Source organism: Theropithecus gelada, chromosome 11 (genome assembly GCF_003255815.1).
Source record: "Theropithecus gelada isolate Dixy chromosome 11, Tgel_1.0, whole genome shotgun sequence".
NCBI lineage: Eukaryota > Metazoa > Chordata > Mammalia > Primates > Cercopithecidae > Theropithecus > Theropithecus gelada.
Window position 1 is genome coordinate 24,380,000 of NC_037679.1, and position 16,390 is coordinate 24,396,389.

At 36.9% G+C, this 16,390-nt stretch overlaps 1 protein-coding gene across 4 annotated transcripts in view; it reads left to right on the forward strand.

The window, feature by feature from the left end:
* Positions 1 to 16,390, forward strand: part of MSRB3 (methionine sulfoxide reductase B3) — a 195,425-nt gene that overhangs the window by 85,982 nt on the left and 93,053 nt on the right. For all 4 annotated transcript variants that reach the window (XM_025402403.1, XM_025402405.1, XM_025402404.1 and 1 more), the window contains one exon: positions 3,216 to 3,244. In XM_025402403.1, coding sequence (XP_025258188.1) covers positions 3,216 to 3,244 — 29 coding nt within the window. The remainder of the gene's footprint in view (positions 1 to 3,215; positions 3,245 to 16,390) is intronic.

Here is a 16,390-nt window from a genome sequence, read left to right on the forward strand (position 1 = left end):
AAAAATGATACCAAATAACTGAGAGTAGTGCAAATTTAAAATTAATTTTGTCTTCCACCAAAAGACTATGAATTTACCCTAGGAAATGCCAGGGCAGTGGTAACTGGGCCAAGCTGGAGGAGAGGAGGGAAAGGCTCACTCAGCTTTCTCTTCCAGTGGCCATGGAATCTGTAGATAAATACCTCCTTTCTCTTGCTCTTTTTGTGGGGAGGGGCTCTTTCATTTCTGCCAGAGGCTCTGGGCCCCCACCCGTTGCTCCTTCTATACCCAAAGGCATTGAGTTCCAAAGTGATCTAGTTCATGCCAATCCAGTCCAAGGGCAACCTCTGGCCCCCAGGTGCTCTCAGCCACTCACCCTCACAGGAGGGTTTGCATTAAGAGTTCTTTGAGCAGGAATGTGAAGGGGTAGTGAGACAGCTAGCACCTGCTTTCTATGGCACACCTTTTTTCCATTCTTTTAGGGCCAAGGGGTCCCTCCAGCCCTCAGGTTCAAGCTCTTTCATTCAGCTGACAACTTCTGGCCACTTCTTGGACTGGAGGTACACACATGCTAGTAGTACTACCTGACCTGAAGAAGGGGCCCATGTAGGTCAGAGAAGCAGCTTACAGCCGTTTGGGTAGAGAATGATGGTGACCCTGGTAATCAGAGCTTCAGGTGGAAAAGAGAACTCCTTGGCTGGTGGAAAAGAGCACAGGCAGAGGAAGGCCAGAGAAAAGTTTCTTGCTCACTATTGGTGGATCTGAAGGGAAGGAGGACACTGGTTATGAGGTTATTCAGCCAAGGAAAGGCCTAAAGATGGTGAAAGTGAAGATAGAGAGGAGGGGAAGGATGTAGAATCCACAGGTCTTGATGGCTAATTAGATATTGGGGGTGCAGAAGAAATCTAGAATAATGCCATCATTTCTGATGTGTGCCATTTAAGGCCACAGTGTGACATTCAGGTAGTATTTTGTTTATTATTTGGATATATGGGTCAAGATATGGTCAAGTAAATGTCTTCATTTGGACAGTTTATTAAGATGGGAATTTCTAGGCTCCACCTACTAAATCAGAATCACCAGGAGAAGTCCTGGGAGCCTGCAGGTGAGCAAACTCCTGTGGTGATGTTGAGACACATGTGTACCCTAGAGAGTGGGAACAGTGTTTCAGGTGGCCTGAGGGCTGAACTCTGGTGCTCACTAATACTTAAGGGACAGGAGGAGGAAGGGAAGTGACAGACACACTGGAAAGAAGTGGGCAGTATGTCCGATGAAAGAGAGAGGTTTAGTAAAGGAAGGACGGTGACACAGCTTGTGCATTTAACATTGGGAAGCTTCCGATAAACCTTAGCAAAGGCAGATCACACTGGTTCAAGGATTGAATATGTTGGGAGATTAGGAAAGGGAGATAGATGATATAGGATATAGTCTATACATCTTTTTTACATTACAATTTGATTGTAAAGCCAGACAAAAGAGGGATAACAAAGCAAGGCACAGATTTGAAGGAGTCCTTTAAAAACAATTCTGGAGCACTTACATGATGAAGGGAAGAGGAACCTGTGGAGAACCAGATATTGCAAATAAGGCAGAGAAAAGGAGTAATTGATACAGCATGGTTTCAAGGGAGATGAGAGATGCATTTTAGGACCCAGAAGGAGGGAAGCTTAAGCAGAAGGAAGAACACCTCTGGCTTCTATACAGTTAAGAAGGAGAAAGGGCATGCATAGATGCAAAATATTATCTTAACAGACATTTGAACACAAACTCTAGTCCCAATTTAGGTGTTGTGGCTACAGAGGTTATATAAGGCATGGCTGTAGTTGAGTGGGGGAGATAGACAAGGAAACCAGCAAGATAACATGTGGCAAGTGTTGTTAGAGTTGTGCTAAGAGATGGTGGAAACACAGAGGAGGCATGAGACAAGGCTTTGCAGAATTGGAGAGAGGGCAAAATATGAAAATGGGTTTGTACCTGAAATAGAAGGCAGGGACATGGAAGAGAAGGGTTGAGATGAGGACTATGGTAGGGCCAGGACTTAGGGAAAATGTGTATCAGGATTACGGCCGTGCTGATTGATAACCATGGATGCAATTTTACATGTACATGTATATGTGTGTATTACATATTACACATGTATGTGTATATATTTTATATATATATACACACACACATAATCATACAATTATGAGTATCAGCTGAAACTTTGTTTGGGAGGACTTCAGAAAATCATTGTTTGTGACCAAGGAAACTTCTTGCTTATCCTTCCCTTTTCCCCTTTGATAACTTTTCTTGAGGCTAATTTAGGTACAGAAAGCCACCGCTTCCAAAAATGCTTGGTACCCTGGCATAATTTCAAAGAGATCTCCTTTCCCACTTAGTTAACTACATTTCTCCAGGAAAAAAAAAATCTTCTCTGTCAATGTAACATCCTTTAACAGGACTCCTGCTGGTCGGTTCTTATATCTTGCTGTGGCAGCTGTGAACATATATACTATTGATTGTTGATGTGTGATATAAATCCGACGGCAGCATGCCCACTAATTGGTTTGAGAGCTAGATATAGACAATGCTGTTTTATAGTAGCTTGTGTAGATAGGCCTAGTCATAGGGTTAATTCTGCTTGACAGCACATCAGCAGCATCTTGAGAGTAATTACCTAACAGAAGTTTTCCCACAGCCAAACTGAGAGCTTCAAAGGCTTCTGAATTTACAACCAGTATTAACCAATATCTGAAACATAATGTTCCCACAAGAGCTCAGAATTTTTTCTTCTTATTATTAAATGTATGGGGTTACTAGGTTCATTTGCTGTGTCCAAAGAATTTAGTGAAAAGTTACTTGGTGTTGAATAATTTCTCAAACCTTGAATAATAAAGAGAATAATTATGAATTTGGTTTTGTATTGCTTTATTAACTTACTGAAACAAGTTAATCTGTAAAGGTCAGGTGCCTTTTAAAAAAACATATTTTATCCTGTTTCACCCAAAAACAAATTTAAAACGTTAGTATCTTTTCCATATTGTGCTATCTGTATTGATATTTGCATATTTAGAGGGCCTAGGGTAATGCATGCATTTAAAATGGTTACAATACATATATATATTTATATTTTAGAAATATACACTGAAAAATGTAACTATGACCTCCCCTCCCAACCACAGCTCCCTTCCCCATGAAATAACTGTTCTTTTACAACAGTTTTTATATTGTAAAAACTTTCTTTCTCTTTGCAGGTCAGAAACCAAATTTGACTCCGGTTCAGGTATGTTTACATTAATAATGCTATTCTGAATATATTTTATTTACATTATTCTCTGGGGAGTAATTAATCAGATCAAGAAACATTTTGATTTTAAACAGACTGGACAGTCTTTTTTCAAAACGTGAGTCCCACCTCAAAGCAGGGCTATTGACTGCTTCAAATCATAATTTGAGATGTTCACTTTGGAGTCTTCATAGCTCTACAATAAGCATTACATGCCCTATATCTGCAGAGTTTCATTTTAAAAGCAGAGGTGGGGGTTATACATGCTAATTGCTCAAAGTAGATTATTATTTTCTCAGTGGACAAAGCATCCTGAGTAATTTGAAAATTCTCTTTAAGTTGTCACCAAATGTGGGAGATAGATGCATTTAATTCAGCAAACTATAGAGAGTTCAAGCTAATAGAAATAGAAATTTGTCTATGGCTTACTAGCTTATTTTCTCTAAAAAAAATTTCATTGCTAGATGGGTGATAGAAAATGAAGGTCACCTTAAGCCATTATTTTGAATCTATTAAGACAAAATTTACATTCTCACAAGCAGTGGCATATCAGCCTCATTAGACATTTTCTTTTCATTAAGCATGAATGTAGCTATATAATTCTCAGGTTTGACTATGTCATTATGTCACTTGCTGAGATTTATGTGCTTCACAGTTTCTGATGGCATTTACAATTAAAGCACAAAAATTGCCTCATGTCTCATACAAAGGAATTATGTATGCCCTTTGGTAGACTAACAAAAAAATAAACATTAATTTTTGAATTCCAGGAGAAAATAATTTACAGAAAAATATATAACTTGTTGAATTTAAAAGTAACATTTTTACTCTGGTTTGAGTTTCACTATATTGTAACTTGAAAAATGTTTTTACTTATTATGTTCACAAAGGAACAAGTGCTATATATTCTTTTTGATAGTAGTGTTAAGGGGATAACACATGTTTTCTTCTTTGTAAGCTTTGTCTTTTATTGTATAGTTTTGTGAATTTGGTGAGACTCATTAACTACAAAGTCTGTACATTTGAGTTAACAAATTTACCCAGTTTGAGAACTCCAGAAATCTTTGTATCCTGTGTCTTCTGCAGCCTCTGAATCAGATGTATGAATGATAGTATAAGATAAACATTTTTGGTTGAAAACATTGACTATATAGAGACTAAAGGTGGGATGGCGTTGTATCAACTGTTTGACTCCTTGATTCACAAATGGCTCAAAATGAGACAAAAAATCTTTTTCATTTTTTTAACAGTTAAAATCTTTATAATTAAAAATAAATGAATGAAGTTGATGGAAAGTGCATTTTTACATAAAAATTACATGTCTTTTTTTCCCTGCCAGTCACCAAATATTTTTTAAGAACCCACTTGATTATGATCTGATGTAATTCCCTGAATATCAAGTCAGACACTGGTTTCAGGGTACAGGGTCTGGAATATAGCTTTTAAAAATGAATAAGTCCACTAGGTTCATTTCTAAGGTAGAACCTGGAAGTAGTGTACAAAACTGAAATATTAGGCAGCTATTGTCAAAGTCAGACAATTTATGTTAAGTTTTCAAATCCAAATTAAAGTGTGTTGCTAAATTCCTGTAGTGAAAGTAAGTATTTATCATGAAAATAGTTATAACATCTGTACAGGCACACATCTTTCACTCTTGTGACCAAAGATTTTGTGCATGACTTATTTTTTTTTCAAGTTCTTATTTAAAAAAAATATCTATCATGGACAACATCTGCATGTCTTTGAAAACTACAAAGTTCTGTACTCTGAAAAGTCTTATAGGGGAATACTGATTAAAAGTTTATTTATTCTTTTAATTTTAAACTTAAATATGTTGTGGAAAGAATTCAGATGTTTTCAAATTAAGAAACGGAATTTTTTTTTATAAACTCCTTTTAGCTTATGACTGAAAGAATCATGACAAAGGAAGTTAGAAATGTATTCTTTGGCATCCTATAACATAAATTCTAAAATTTTGGCTAGAAATAAGGTAGCACAGGGCCGGGCACAGTGGCTCACGCCTGTAATCCCCAGCACTTTGGGAGGCAGAGGCAGGTGGATCGCAAGGTCAGGAGATTGAGACCATCCTGGCTAACACAGTGAAACCCCGTCTCTACTAAAAATACAAAAATAATTAGCTGGACGTGGTTGCACGTGCCTGTAGTCCCAACTACTCAGGAGGCTGAGGCAGGAGAATCACTTGAGTCCAGGAGGCGGAGCTTCCGGTGAGCCGAGATCTTGCCACTGCACTCCAGCCTGGGCGACAAGAGCGAGACTCCATCTTAAAAAAAAAAAAAAAAAAAAAAAAATGAAAAAAGGTAGCATATTGGAACAATTAAATGTGTGACTTTCATGGGTTCAGATTCTCTATTGTTCATCAAATACAGAAAGTAAACTATGTCTGTCTAATGTTGTATACAGCTGTGACAAAGTAAGATTTTTAAATGAAGGAATATGCCAATCTTACTAAGAAAAAAAAACCCATAAAAAATAAATACCATGGTCAGTGACTAGCCATAATGGAAAGGATTTCAAAGTTAAATTATATGTGTGTGTGTGTATACACATACACCCACATACCTCCCCCGCCCCCACACACAAAGTATATCAAGGAGAGTACCCAACTTATGCAGAGCTTACTGCACAACATTTTTAGTTTATGTAAATAAGTTTTATGCTGTGGAGTGAGATTCAGGAGAAAGGAAGGAAAGTTTTCATTGTCAGCACATGGTAAAAAGTTTCATTTGTTGATTGTATACCAAATGATTATTTTCCTAGAAGTTGATTTAAATTTTTTCTGATCAGAATCACATCTTTGTTTTTTTTTTACAAACGCAAATCCTCAAACAACCTCTTCTGCTTTTTAAGTTCACAATTTTTTATAATGAAAAAATTTCAACCATATATAAAAGTAGAAAGTATAGTGTGATTAGCACCTATATAGTCATCATCTAAATGTTACTTTTGTTAATTCTTTGCCGAATTTGTTTTAACTTTTTTTTTTTTGCTTGAAATATTTTAAAGCAAAATATATACATTTCATGTGATTTTTACAATCTGGAAATTATAGATGGTCTTGATTTATTAAAAGGAGTCAAAGTTTTGAGGTTTTCATCTATTTTAGAAATTTGAGTCACATACACATGATTGTGTAAAGGATTGTGGCATTTTCATGTCCACATCCAGTTGAAGACTCTTTGAAAGTCCTATTTATGGTGAATTGTATAGTTAAGAAAACCTTCAACCAGAAGGCAGAGGCCCTGACTTAATTCTGACCTGAGAACTCCAGAAATTTTCTATTCTCAAAATTAATTGAGTTAAAATGTCAGCTGCCATTTAGCTGTGGTCTCTATGTACTGAGTAATATACTGATTAGAAACCTTTTCTGTTGATTTATAATTCAATCACCTAAAGTTTTTGGCTTTGCCAATTGAGAACAGTCAGCTTACTTCTTTTTAAAAGGAGTTTTAAGGTTTCCATTTTATACCTTTTCCTAGTTGATGTACTAATGTTGGCTTACCTAGGATTATGTGGAGTTGGTGATTTTACTAATAGAGTAAAACAGACTTCCTTTTATGTTCAGAAGTAGCAAGAAGCTATACTCTTCTCCCCACCTCCCAAGAAGGGAAGTTAGTTGATGCTGGAGGAAGCAGAGCATTGAGTTTAATGTAGTGATTAAACATGAAAGCCATATATCAAATCTCAGGAGAAACATGCTTTTGAAAGAGGCAGAGAACTGTGGAGCATATTGCATGATAGGCTATATAAACAGAGCCCTGGAGGTCACTGTGTGGATGCAAACCAATTAAATAAAAGAACTTACTGGCTTTGCTTTCTGTCATCTGGATAGGGAGGATCACAAGTTAACATGCACAGGATTGAAGTGTAAACTTTGTTTAAATAAGCTAGGCACCTTTGGAAATTTCATTAACTCTTTCAATCCACTGCTAACGTATACTTTCAAAAACCAAAGTCTCTGGGAAGTTTTTAAAAAATCCAGAATATATGTTCTCTTGGCCCTCTGTACATACCCATTGGCAAAGGGTAATGAACTAGTAATGAGTAGGATAGAAGAAAAAGTGAAGGATGAGGGTGAAAAGACCAAGAGTTGGCTCTGTCGCCAAATTTCAAGAACGTGCTTGTCTTTCAAAAACAACCCATTTGGAAAAGCACAGCTCTTGCAAAATAACTGAAAAAAGATGTTTTTCTCTTCTGAGTTCTGGATATAAGGATATAGGTGGAATTTACTAGTCCCTAATATAACATCAGGATATTGTTATTTCTGTTCCAATAAAGTAGAATAGCTTTCTGACCAAGAAGAATCTAACTTATTTATAAGTTAACTTTATCTTATTAACTTATTTATAAGTTAATAACTGGATGTTAAGGACAGCTTGTACTGTAATTCTGTGGTCCTAACCTTATCAGGCAATGTTTGGGTGAGAAAATGAAGTACCAAGTTAAATGGTATAGATTCATGGTCCATAAACATTCAAAACAAAGATTTTTTTTTTTTTCCTATGGAGTCATGTTGGCTGAGAAAGTGAATAAGCTTATGTTTAGTGCTTGTTGATTCTGGGCTGCTTGGAATAGCTATACGAAGGAAATGGGCTCATAGAACACAGCAACTCAAAGGTATAAGATTTCATGAAAGCAAATTATGGAGGATTAAGAAACCTAATGAGCATGGTTTAGTGTGCAGAGTTGAGGAGGGAGCTCACTATTAAATAAAGCCGAGAGTGTAGAAGGTTAGGAGAGCCTAAAAGACATGATTATAAAAGGCACAACAGAATATAATTATGCTGAAGGAGGGGGTGGGGAACAAAAAGCAGCTAGTGTCGCTTTTAGGATCTGTAGTTAAAAAGGAATCTACACCAGGGTAAGGAAATCAAAGAACATAATCAGTTAAAACTTGAGGCAAAAACATAAGTGCAGGGAAAAATAGAGTGGGGCTGTTAAGGTAGTCACTAAGTTGAAGGAAAATGAGGAATTTAAAAGTAGTGGAAATAAAGTTTTGAAAGCTTATTAACAAATGAGAGAATTTGCCTAACATAGTAAACCTTCCTCAAGAACTATTAATAAGGAAGATATTTTCAGTTCTTGTAAGCATGAGAATATGTTGACAATACTTTTTAGCCGTACAGTTCAATTTCTTCATTTTAAATTTCTTATTTTAAACTCATAACATTGATGAACAAGGAAATAAAATATAAATATTTATATAAGAATATTGAAATCTGCATTTAGGCATCATTTATCAGCAGAAATAAGAAAAATATTGACTATTCATCTATTCATTCATTCAATATATATTTATTGGGCATACCATATGCCAGATGTTGAGGTTATAGCTGTGAACAGGGTGGATACAAGTCCTTCTGTCATGGAATCTTACACTGGTTGGTTGGTCCATGGTCCATTATACAAATTCACATGAACTTACCTGCATACTTAACTGAGGAGGCCTAACAAGACTAAAACTTAAATCTAAATGGTGAGTCAGAGACCTCTTGATATTTAAACATAAGCCAATTTATTTTAGATTTAGACAAATACACCTTTCTTTACTTTATTCAAGCGATATCATTCTGTTTTCTACAGACTTAAGAGAACAGCCTAATAATGCTAATGGGTAGGGTGTAATTTTTCTAGAGTTTTAAATAAGGAGCAACATTTTCCATTTGATCATCATTTTTTAAAAAATCAACTTAGAAGAGAACACACTGACAAATATTTGTGAATATGGTTCTATTCTTTGTTTTTGTTTATTTCTTTTACAGGATCCTGTTCAAGGTTAACCTGAAAAATCAGGCAACCTTCCCCATAGCAATCTTTTTGTTTTTTTTTTTTGAGACAGAATCTTGCTCTGTCACCCAGGCTGGAGTGCAGTGGCATGATCTCAGCTCAGTGCAAGCTCCACCTTCCGGGTTCATGCCATTCTCCTGCCTCAGCTTCTCGAGTAGCTGGGACTACAGGCGCCCGCCACCATGACACGCTAATTTTTTTTTTGTATTTTTAGTAGAGATGGGATTTCACCGTGTTAGCCAGGATGGTCTCGATCTTCTGACCTCATGATCTGCCTGCCTCGGCCTCCCAAAGTGCTGGGATTACAGGCATGAACCACTGCGCCTGGCCTATGGCAATCTTTCTTGATTGAATAGAAGCAAGTAGAGGGGACATGGCTCTTCATCCCCTTTTATAAACTAACTTGACCAGAAAGCAGAGAGGCATAGTGGCTAAGTGCTGAGGTTTGGGTCAGATAGATGTAAGTCTCTCTTTCTAATAATTTCCTATTGATTTTCTCAGATTTCATATGTACCATTATGTCACATACTTACGTTTTGTATTTTTTCTTAGAACTAGAGCATTTAAAACCTGAATTTCCTTCATTGGAGCTTTAGCTGAATCCTATAGTTTTAATATTTTACTTATTTTTATTATTTTTTTAGAGGCAGGGTCTCTCTCTGTTGCCCAGGCTGGAGTGCTGTGGCACAATCATAGCTCACCATAACTTTGAACTCCTGGGCTCAAGTGACCTCCTACCTCAGTCTCCCAAGTAGTAGGGAATACAGGTGCACACCACCATACCGGGCCGATTTAAAAAAAAAATTTGTAGAGACTGGATCTTGCCATGTTGTCCAGGCTGGTCTCAAACTCCTAGCTTCAAGCAATCCTCCTGCCTCAGTCTCCCAGAGCACTAGGATTAGGCATGAGCCACTGTGCCCAGCCCAATATTATATTTTAAATAAATGCAGTTTTGATTTTCTTTTGAACATGATAGTTATTTAGGGAAGTGGTTTTTTTTTTTTTAATTTCCAAATTTTCTACGTTCTACTTTTATTAATTTCAGTTTTATTGTTTGGTAGTCAAAGAATTTGGCCCTACTACTTTTTTAAAAGTCTATTATTCAGTACTTATTAAAGTTTTAATTTTGGCCTTCCATGTATTTAATTTTTGTGGCTTTTTTGTTGGAAAACTATATTCTCTGCAATGTAAAGGCTTCAATGGACATTTAATTAGATCAACCTGATTCATGATAATTAATCCTTCGTATCATTATTTATTTGGTTTTTATTTTTTCTGATAAGGACGGTGAAAGGAATGAGTTTGTCATTCTTTTTTTTAACCTGAATTCTGCTTCTTTAGATATCACCATCCCTGTGTTGTCAGCTCCACATACTCCATAAATCTGGTGGCAGCCAATTTACTTGGGGCATGTATTACACTTGTCTCCTTGTAGAGAACATTACTGCAGAGCAATGCTCATATAAATGAAGGCTGCTAAACTAACACAGGAACAGAAAACCAACACTGCATGTTCTCACTCATAAGTGGGAGTTGAACAATGAGAACACATGGACACAGGGAGGGGAACATCACACACCCGGGCCCGTCAGGGCATAGGGGATCTGGGGAGGGATAGCATTAGGAGAAATACCTAATGTAGAAGATGGGTTGATGGGTGCAGCACGTGTATACCTATGTAACAAACCTGCATGTGTCCCAGAACTTAAAGTATTTAAAAAAAAAAAAAAAAGAAAAGAAATGAAGGCTGCTGTAAAGAGGAAACATGTTATTCCAAACTCATATGTGAGGCAAGAAGTTGCTGCAATTACCATCTGTAAATACCAGTGCTCTCCTCCTCCCACATATCCCATAGCTTTATAAGGAAGGAGGCTCTGAGACTTTATATGATTCAAATGTTTGTTTTCTCCACTTAAGATCTTCCCCGACTACTCCATCTGTTTGGCAAGGTTCTATTTACCTTTTAATGCTCACCTCAAACATTACTATATCAATTAAATGTAGCCTTCCTTGACACCTTCCCAGGAGTCAGCCATCTGTTTCTCTGTGCAAATGCTGGCTCTTGTAGCACTTATCATCTGCAGAAATTATTTGTGTGGATCTTTTCTCTCTTTCCAAGTCTGTGAATTTCTTAAAGGCAAAAGCCATGTCTCATTTACCTTTATAGCCTTGATGTCTTTTTTTTTTATTTTTTTTATTTTTTTTGAGACAGAGTCTTGTTCTGTCGCCCAGGCTGGAGTACAGTGGCACGATCTTGGCTCCCTGCCTCCTGGGCTCAAGCGATTCTCCTGCCTCAACCTCCCCAGTAGCTGGGATTACAGGCGCCCCGCCCCCCACCCCTCTGCAACCATGCCTGACTAATTTTTGTATTTTTAGTAGCGATGAGGTTTCACCATGTTGGCCAGGCTGGTCTCAAACTCCGTATCTCAAGGGATCCATCTGCCTCGGCCTCCCAAAGTGCTGGGATTATGGGCGTAAGCCACTGTGCCTGGTCTACAGTCTTGATGTCTTATATGAGATAATTACTCAATAAATAAAAATTCCATGAGGTTGGAAATTTTTGTTCTTTAATAGTAATAGAGATAACTAACTATGGAAGATTTATTCTCCCCTTTTATAGTGTTGAGTTGTTGCTGGGAAGTGGCTACTGGGCCAGAGTTGACAATTTCCAAGCTCTTTGCATCTATGTGGAGACATGTAACTAATTCTTACAGTGGTATGTATGTCATTTTTAGGTTAAGGGGATTAAGTAGTCAATATGCTTTCCTTATATCACTTTTCCTCTTCTGAGGTTAACTCATAGTTACATGTTGAACATGATGCCATCACAATGTGGAAGGAGTTTGGATCCATACATCATACTTGAAGGAGATCCACGCAGGAGAGCCATTCATCCTAGATTATCTTCATTGGACTTCAAGTATTATGAAATAATTTTTTTATGATAAGCCACTGAGATTTTTCTATCACTTATTATAGCAGCTAATGTTACTTACCTTGACTAGCTCAGTGCTTCGACTAGTACTTGGCAAAAAGTTATTTGCTTATAATTATTATCTAGTGGCAAATATCCCTAGATATTTTTTTGGATAAATGATTGAATGAATGGCTAGGAATTACATTATCTAACCTGAAGGATCCTTTAAACCAAGGATTATAGAAAAATAGAATACTATGTTCTATATAGTCACCAAGCCTAGATAAGCTAGAGAGTATCACAATAATGCAGTATAGTAGGTCACCTCAGAAAGTGGTGATTTAAAACAATCATCATTGATTCATGCTTATATGTCTATGGGTTGGTTGGGTGTTGGCTGGCACATGCTAGTTGCACGTTGGGTCCAGGTCTGTTCCATGCTTGTCAATGATGGTAGAAGATAAGAGGGCAAACCCAAATATGCAAGCACATAATGATATGATTATAAAACACCTTGAAAATATAAAATGTAGTACAGATTTGTATATAGTTGCAATGTGGCCATTAGTAGGCCATTAAAAAGGTTGCTGGCCACACACAAAAAGTAGCATTAATTGCCTTGGTGAATTTTTTGTGTATAGTATCTGGCTATTAACTTTCAGGCTCAGAAACCTAGATGTTTCACTATCTCTCAGGGGTGGACTCACATGGACAAACCCAGAAGACTGATGGATGAAGCCAGAATGCCACTGTATTTCTTTATAATGAAAAATGTAATTTTCACATGAGTGAGAATACTTACATCTGCATGATCAGTGTTTTCTTTTTTTGTAAGTAATCCAGCTACATGAGACACAAAATCACAATAAAAATTCACTTGATCAGTTTACCAACATAAATCATTAATGTTGGGACTGAAATTTCCTTACTGTAACATATCAGCCTAAAGCTAAATATCTTTGACAAGTTGAATCAAAATAGAGAATTGCTGTTGAGTACAGACTAAGAACAAAGAAAACAAATTGTGTAGTTTTATGAGTTTAAGTTAACAATTGTCTGTCTCCAAATAGGGATGGTCCTGGCTAGTGAGACCTTTTATGACATAAATTTAATTGGCCACAACTTCATTCATCCATTCATCCATCCATCCATCTACCCATCCACCATCTACCCATCCATCTATATAAAAGATAGCCTTGCTGTTGGACCTGGACAATATACTGCAAATTCATTGCCTAAGACCTTGTTTCCAGATTCACAGAGCAGACCTTGGAAGCGATTGTAGAGCTGACAATTTACAGTTTAAATGTTTCCTACCTTATTGAAATAAATATTAAAATTTCGGTGGTTTAATAAACCATGTCAGTATACTTAAATTAACATATAGAACAAGGTCAGTATATAGATCAAAATATAGAACATTTCCACCTGTTATATTCCCTTATATCTTTCTTTCATCAGTCCCCACTCATCAGAGGTAACCACTCTTCTGACTTCAGTCACCACAGATAAGATTTCCCTGTTCTTGAATTTCATATAAAATAGAATTATATGGTATATATACTCTTTTTCATATGGTGGCTTTTGCTCCATATCATGTTTTTAAGATTTATTCATGTTATTTGTACATATCAATAGTTATAGCTGAGTAGTATAAATTGGGAAGTATATTTTGCTCCAAGTTTGGCTACCATTGATGCAGTTGTGTTTACTGAGCAGTCTTGATTTCTAATATTCTCAGGACCACAAGACCATTATTAATATATTGAACCAGCATGTAGGCATTTTTACTTTGACTCAGTGGTCAGTCATGATCAGTCGGTCAATTTGCGTGTGCATGTAGAGCACTTACTCCAAGACATGGTGGAGGATGTGTGAGTATGAGATAGTTTCTACATTTGTGGAGCTTATAATCTAATTAAAGAGATGAAATGTATACGCATGAAGATATTTGTAGCTTCATGGTAATTTGAATGGTCTCAGCAATGGAGTCCTAGAATAATTTAGAAGACGTGAATTACTTTAGAGTATGGTGATTGATCGGGGCAGTTGCATGGTGGAGGTAGAACTGAAATAGTCAAGGGTAGAATATGGATAGATATAAATAAAGAGGGAGATAATTTTAAATAGAGGGCCCCTTAAGATCAGGCACAGAGACGTAGTTGCTAAATGTATTTGAGGAACAGTAAGTAATCCAACTTGCCAGAACTGGAATATTTTTGTTGGGGGGTTCTGATATAGTTGGGAGTCTATTAGAGACCACAGGCTTGGCCAAGGCAGGTGGATCACCTGAGCTTCAGGATATTGAAACAGCCTGGCCAACAAGGTGAAAACACATCTCTACTAAAAATTCAAAAATTAGCCGGGTATGGTGGTGCACCCCTGTAATCCCAACTACTTGGGAAGCTGAGGCGTGAGAACCGCTTGAACACAGGAGGCAGAGGCTGCAGTGAGCCAAGATCGCGCCACTGTACTCCAGCTTAGGTGACAGAGCGAGACCCTGTCTCAGTAAGAAAAAGAATTGGTACTTAACTCTGTGGCTAATAATAACAATGACAATGACAGCAAAACAATTACAAAATTGATTTTCTGCCTAATACGTAATATGCACACTGTACTAAGTGTTTAATATTAACTCATGTCGGGAGGCTGAGGCAGGAGAATGGCGTGAACCCGGGAGGCGGAGCTTGCAGTGAGCTGAGATCCGGCCACTGCACTCCAGCCCAGGCGACAGAGCGAGACTCCGTCTCAAAAAAAAAAAAAAAAAAAAAAATATTAACTCATGTAATTTGTATAGACTGTGCATTATTATTCCCCTCTTATAAATGAATAGACCAAAGCAGAGGAAGTTTAGATATTTGCCCAAGGTCACATAGCTAGTAAGTGACAGAACTGGGATTTGATCCTAAGTAGTCCGATTCCAGAGTCTTAACCAATATGCAGTATAAAAACCTAGAATATGAGTTGATGGGATGAAAACAATAGTTTATGCATTTTTAGTCATATACCCTATTCCCACATGACATACTTGCTCACACAGTCACATGTAGTTGTAGAAATTTTCTCCCCCTCCAAGTAGTTACTCAGATTCAGTAGTCTGTTGAGAAATGGATTTTGAAGGTACTGTAAGAATTTTAATTAAAATAACATGCATTTAATCCCCTAGCTTTAAATTCCCTGCTGAGAAAGATACTCATGAAGGGTTTGTTGCAAAGAAATGATAGAGGAAGAGTTAACTGGTTCTAGAGAATTTATAATAATTTGTTTTAGACTAGGGCTTTATTTTTAACATAGATCAAAATTAACGTAATTCAATTAATACAGTTTACTATGGTTTTGACAGGAGGTGAAAGTACTTACCTTATATTGATAGATATTTATAAATTGGAATGAATTGGTGATCATGGTCACCTTCTTTGGGCAGTAGAACAAGGATTATTTGGCTATTCATTATAATTGACATATCTTGCTCATTCCTGGGTAGAAATAAGCTACATTCAACTGCAACGTGTAGAAAATTTTGCTATAGCACATTACTTGTTTGCAGGCTTAAGATTTTTAACATCTTGTTCCACTATGAAAATATTTTATTTATTAAGGAACATGTACAAATTTAGTAAAACTATCAGTTATTTGCTTATAGTATCAAAATATTTTAGTAAAAATCCTTTAAAATGATAATGACTTTTCAGTTCTTTTTTTTTATTATTATACTTTAAGTTCTAGGGTACATGTGCACAACATGCAGGTTTGTTACATATGTATACATGTGCCATGTTGGTGTGCTGCACTCATTAACCCATCATTTATGTTAGGTATATCTCCTAATGCTATCCTTCCCCACTCCCCCAACCTCATGACAGGCCCCGGTGTGTGATGTTCCCCTTCTTGTGTCCAAGTGTTCTCATTGTTCAGTTCCCACCTATGAGTGAGAACATGCAGTGTTTGGTTTTCTGTTCTTGCAATAGTTTGCTGAGGATGATGGTTTCCAGCTGCATCCATGTCTCTACAAAGGACATGGACTCATCCTTTTTTATGGCTGCATAGTATTCCATGGTGTATATGTGCCACATTTTCTTAATCCAGTCTGTCATTGATGGACATTTGGGTTGGTTCCAATTCTTTGCTATTGTGAATAGTGCTGCAGTAAACATACATGTGCATGTGTCTTTATAGCAGCATGATTTATAATCCTTTGGGTATATCCCCAGTAATGGGATGGCTGGGTCAAATGGTATTTCTAGTTCTAGATCCTTGAAGAATCGCCACAATGTTTTCCACAATGGTTGAACTAGTTTACAGTCCCACCAACAGTGAAAAAGTGTTCCTATTTCTCCACATCCTCTCCAGCACCTGTTGTTTCCTGACTTTTTAACGATCGCCATTTTAACTGGTGTGAGATGGTATCTCATTGTGGTTTT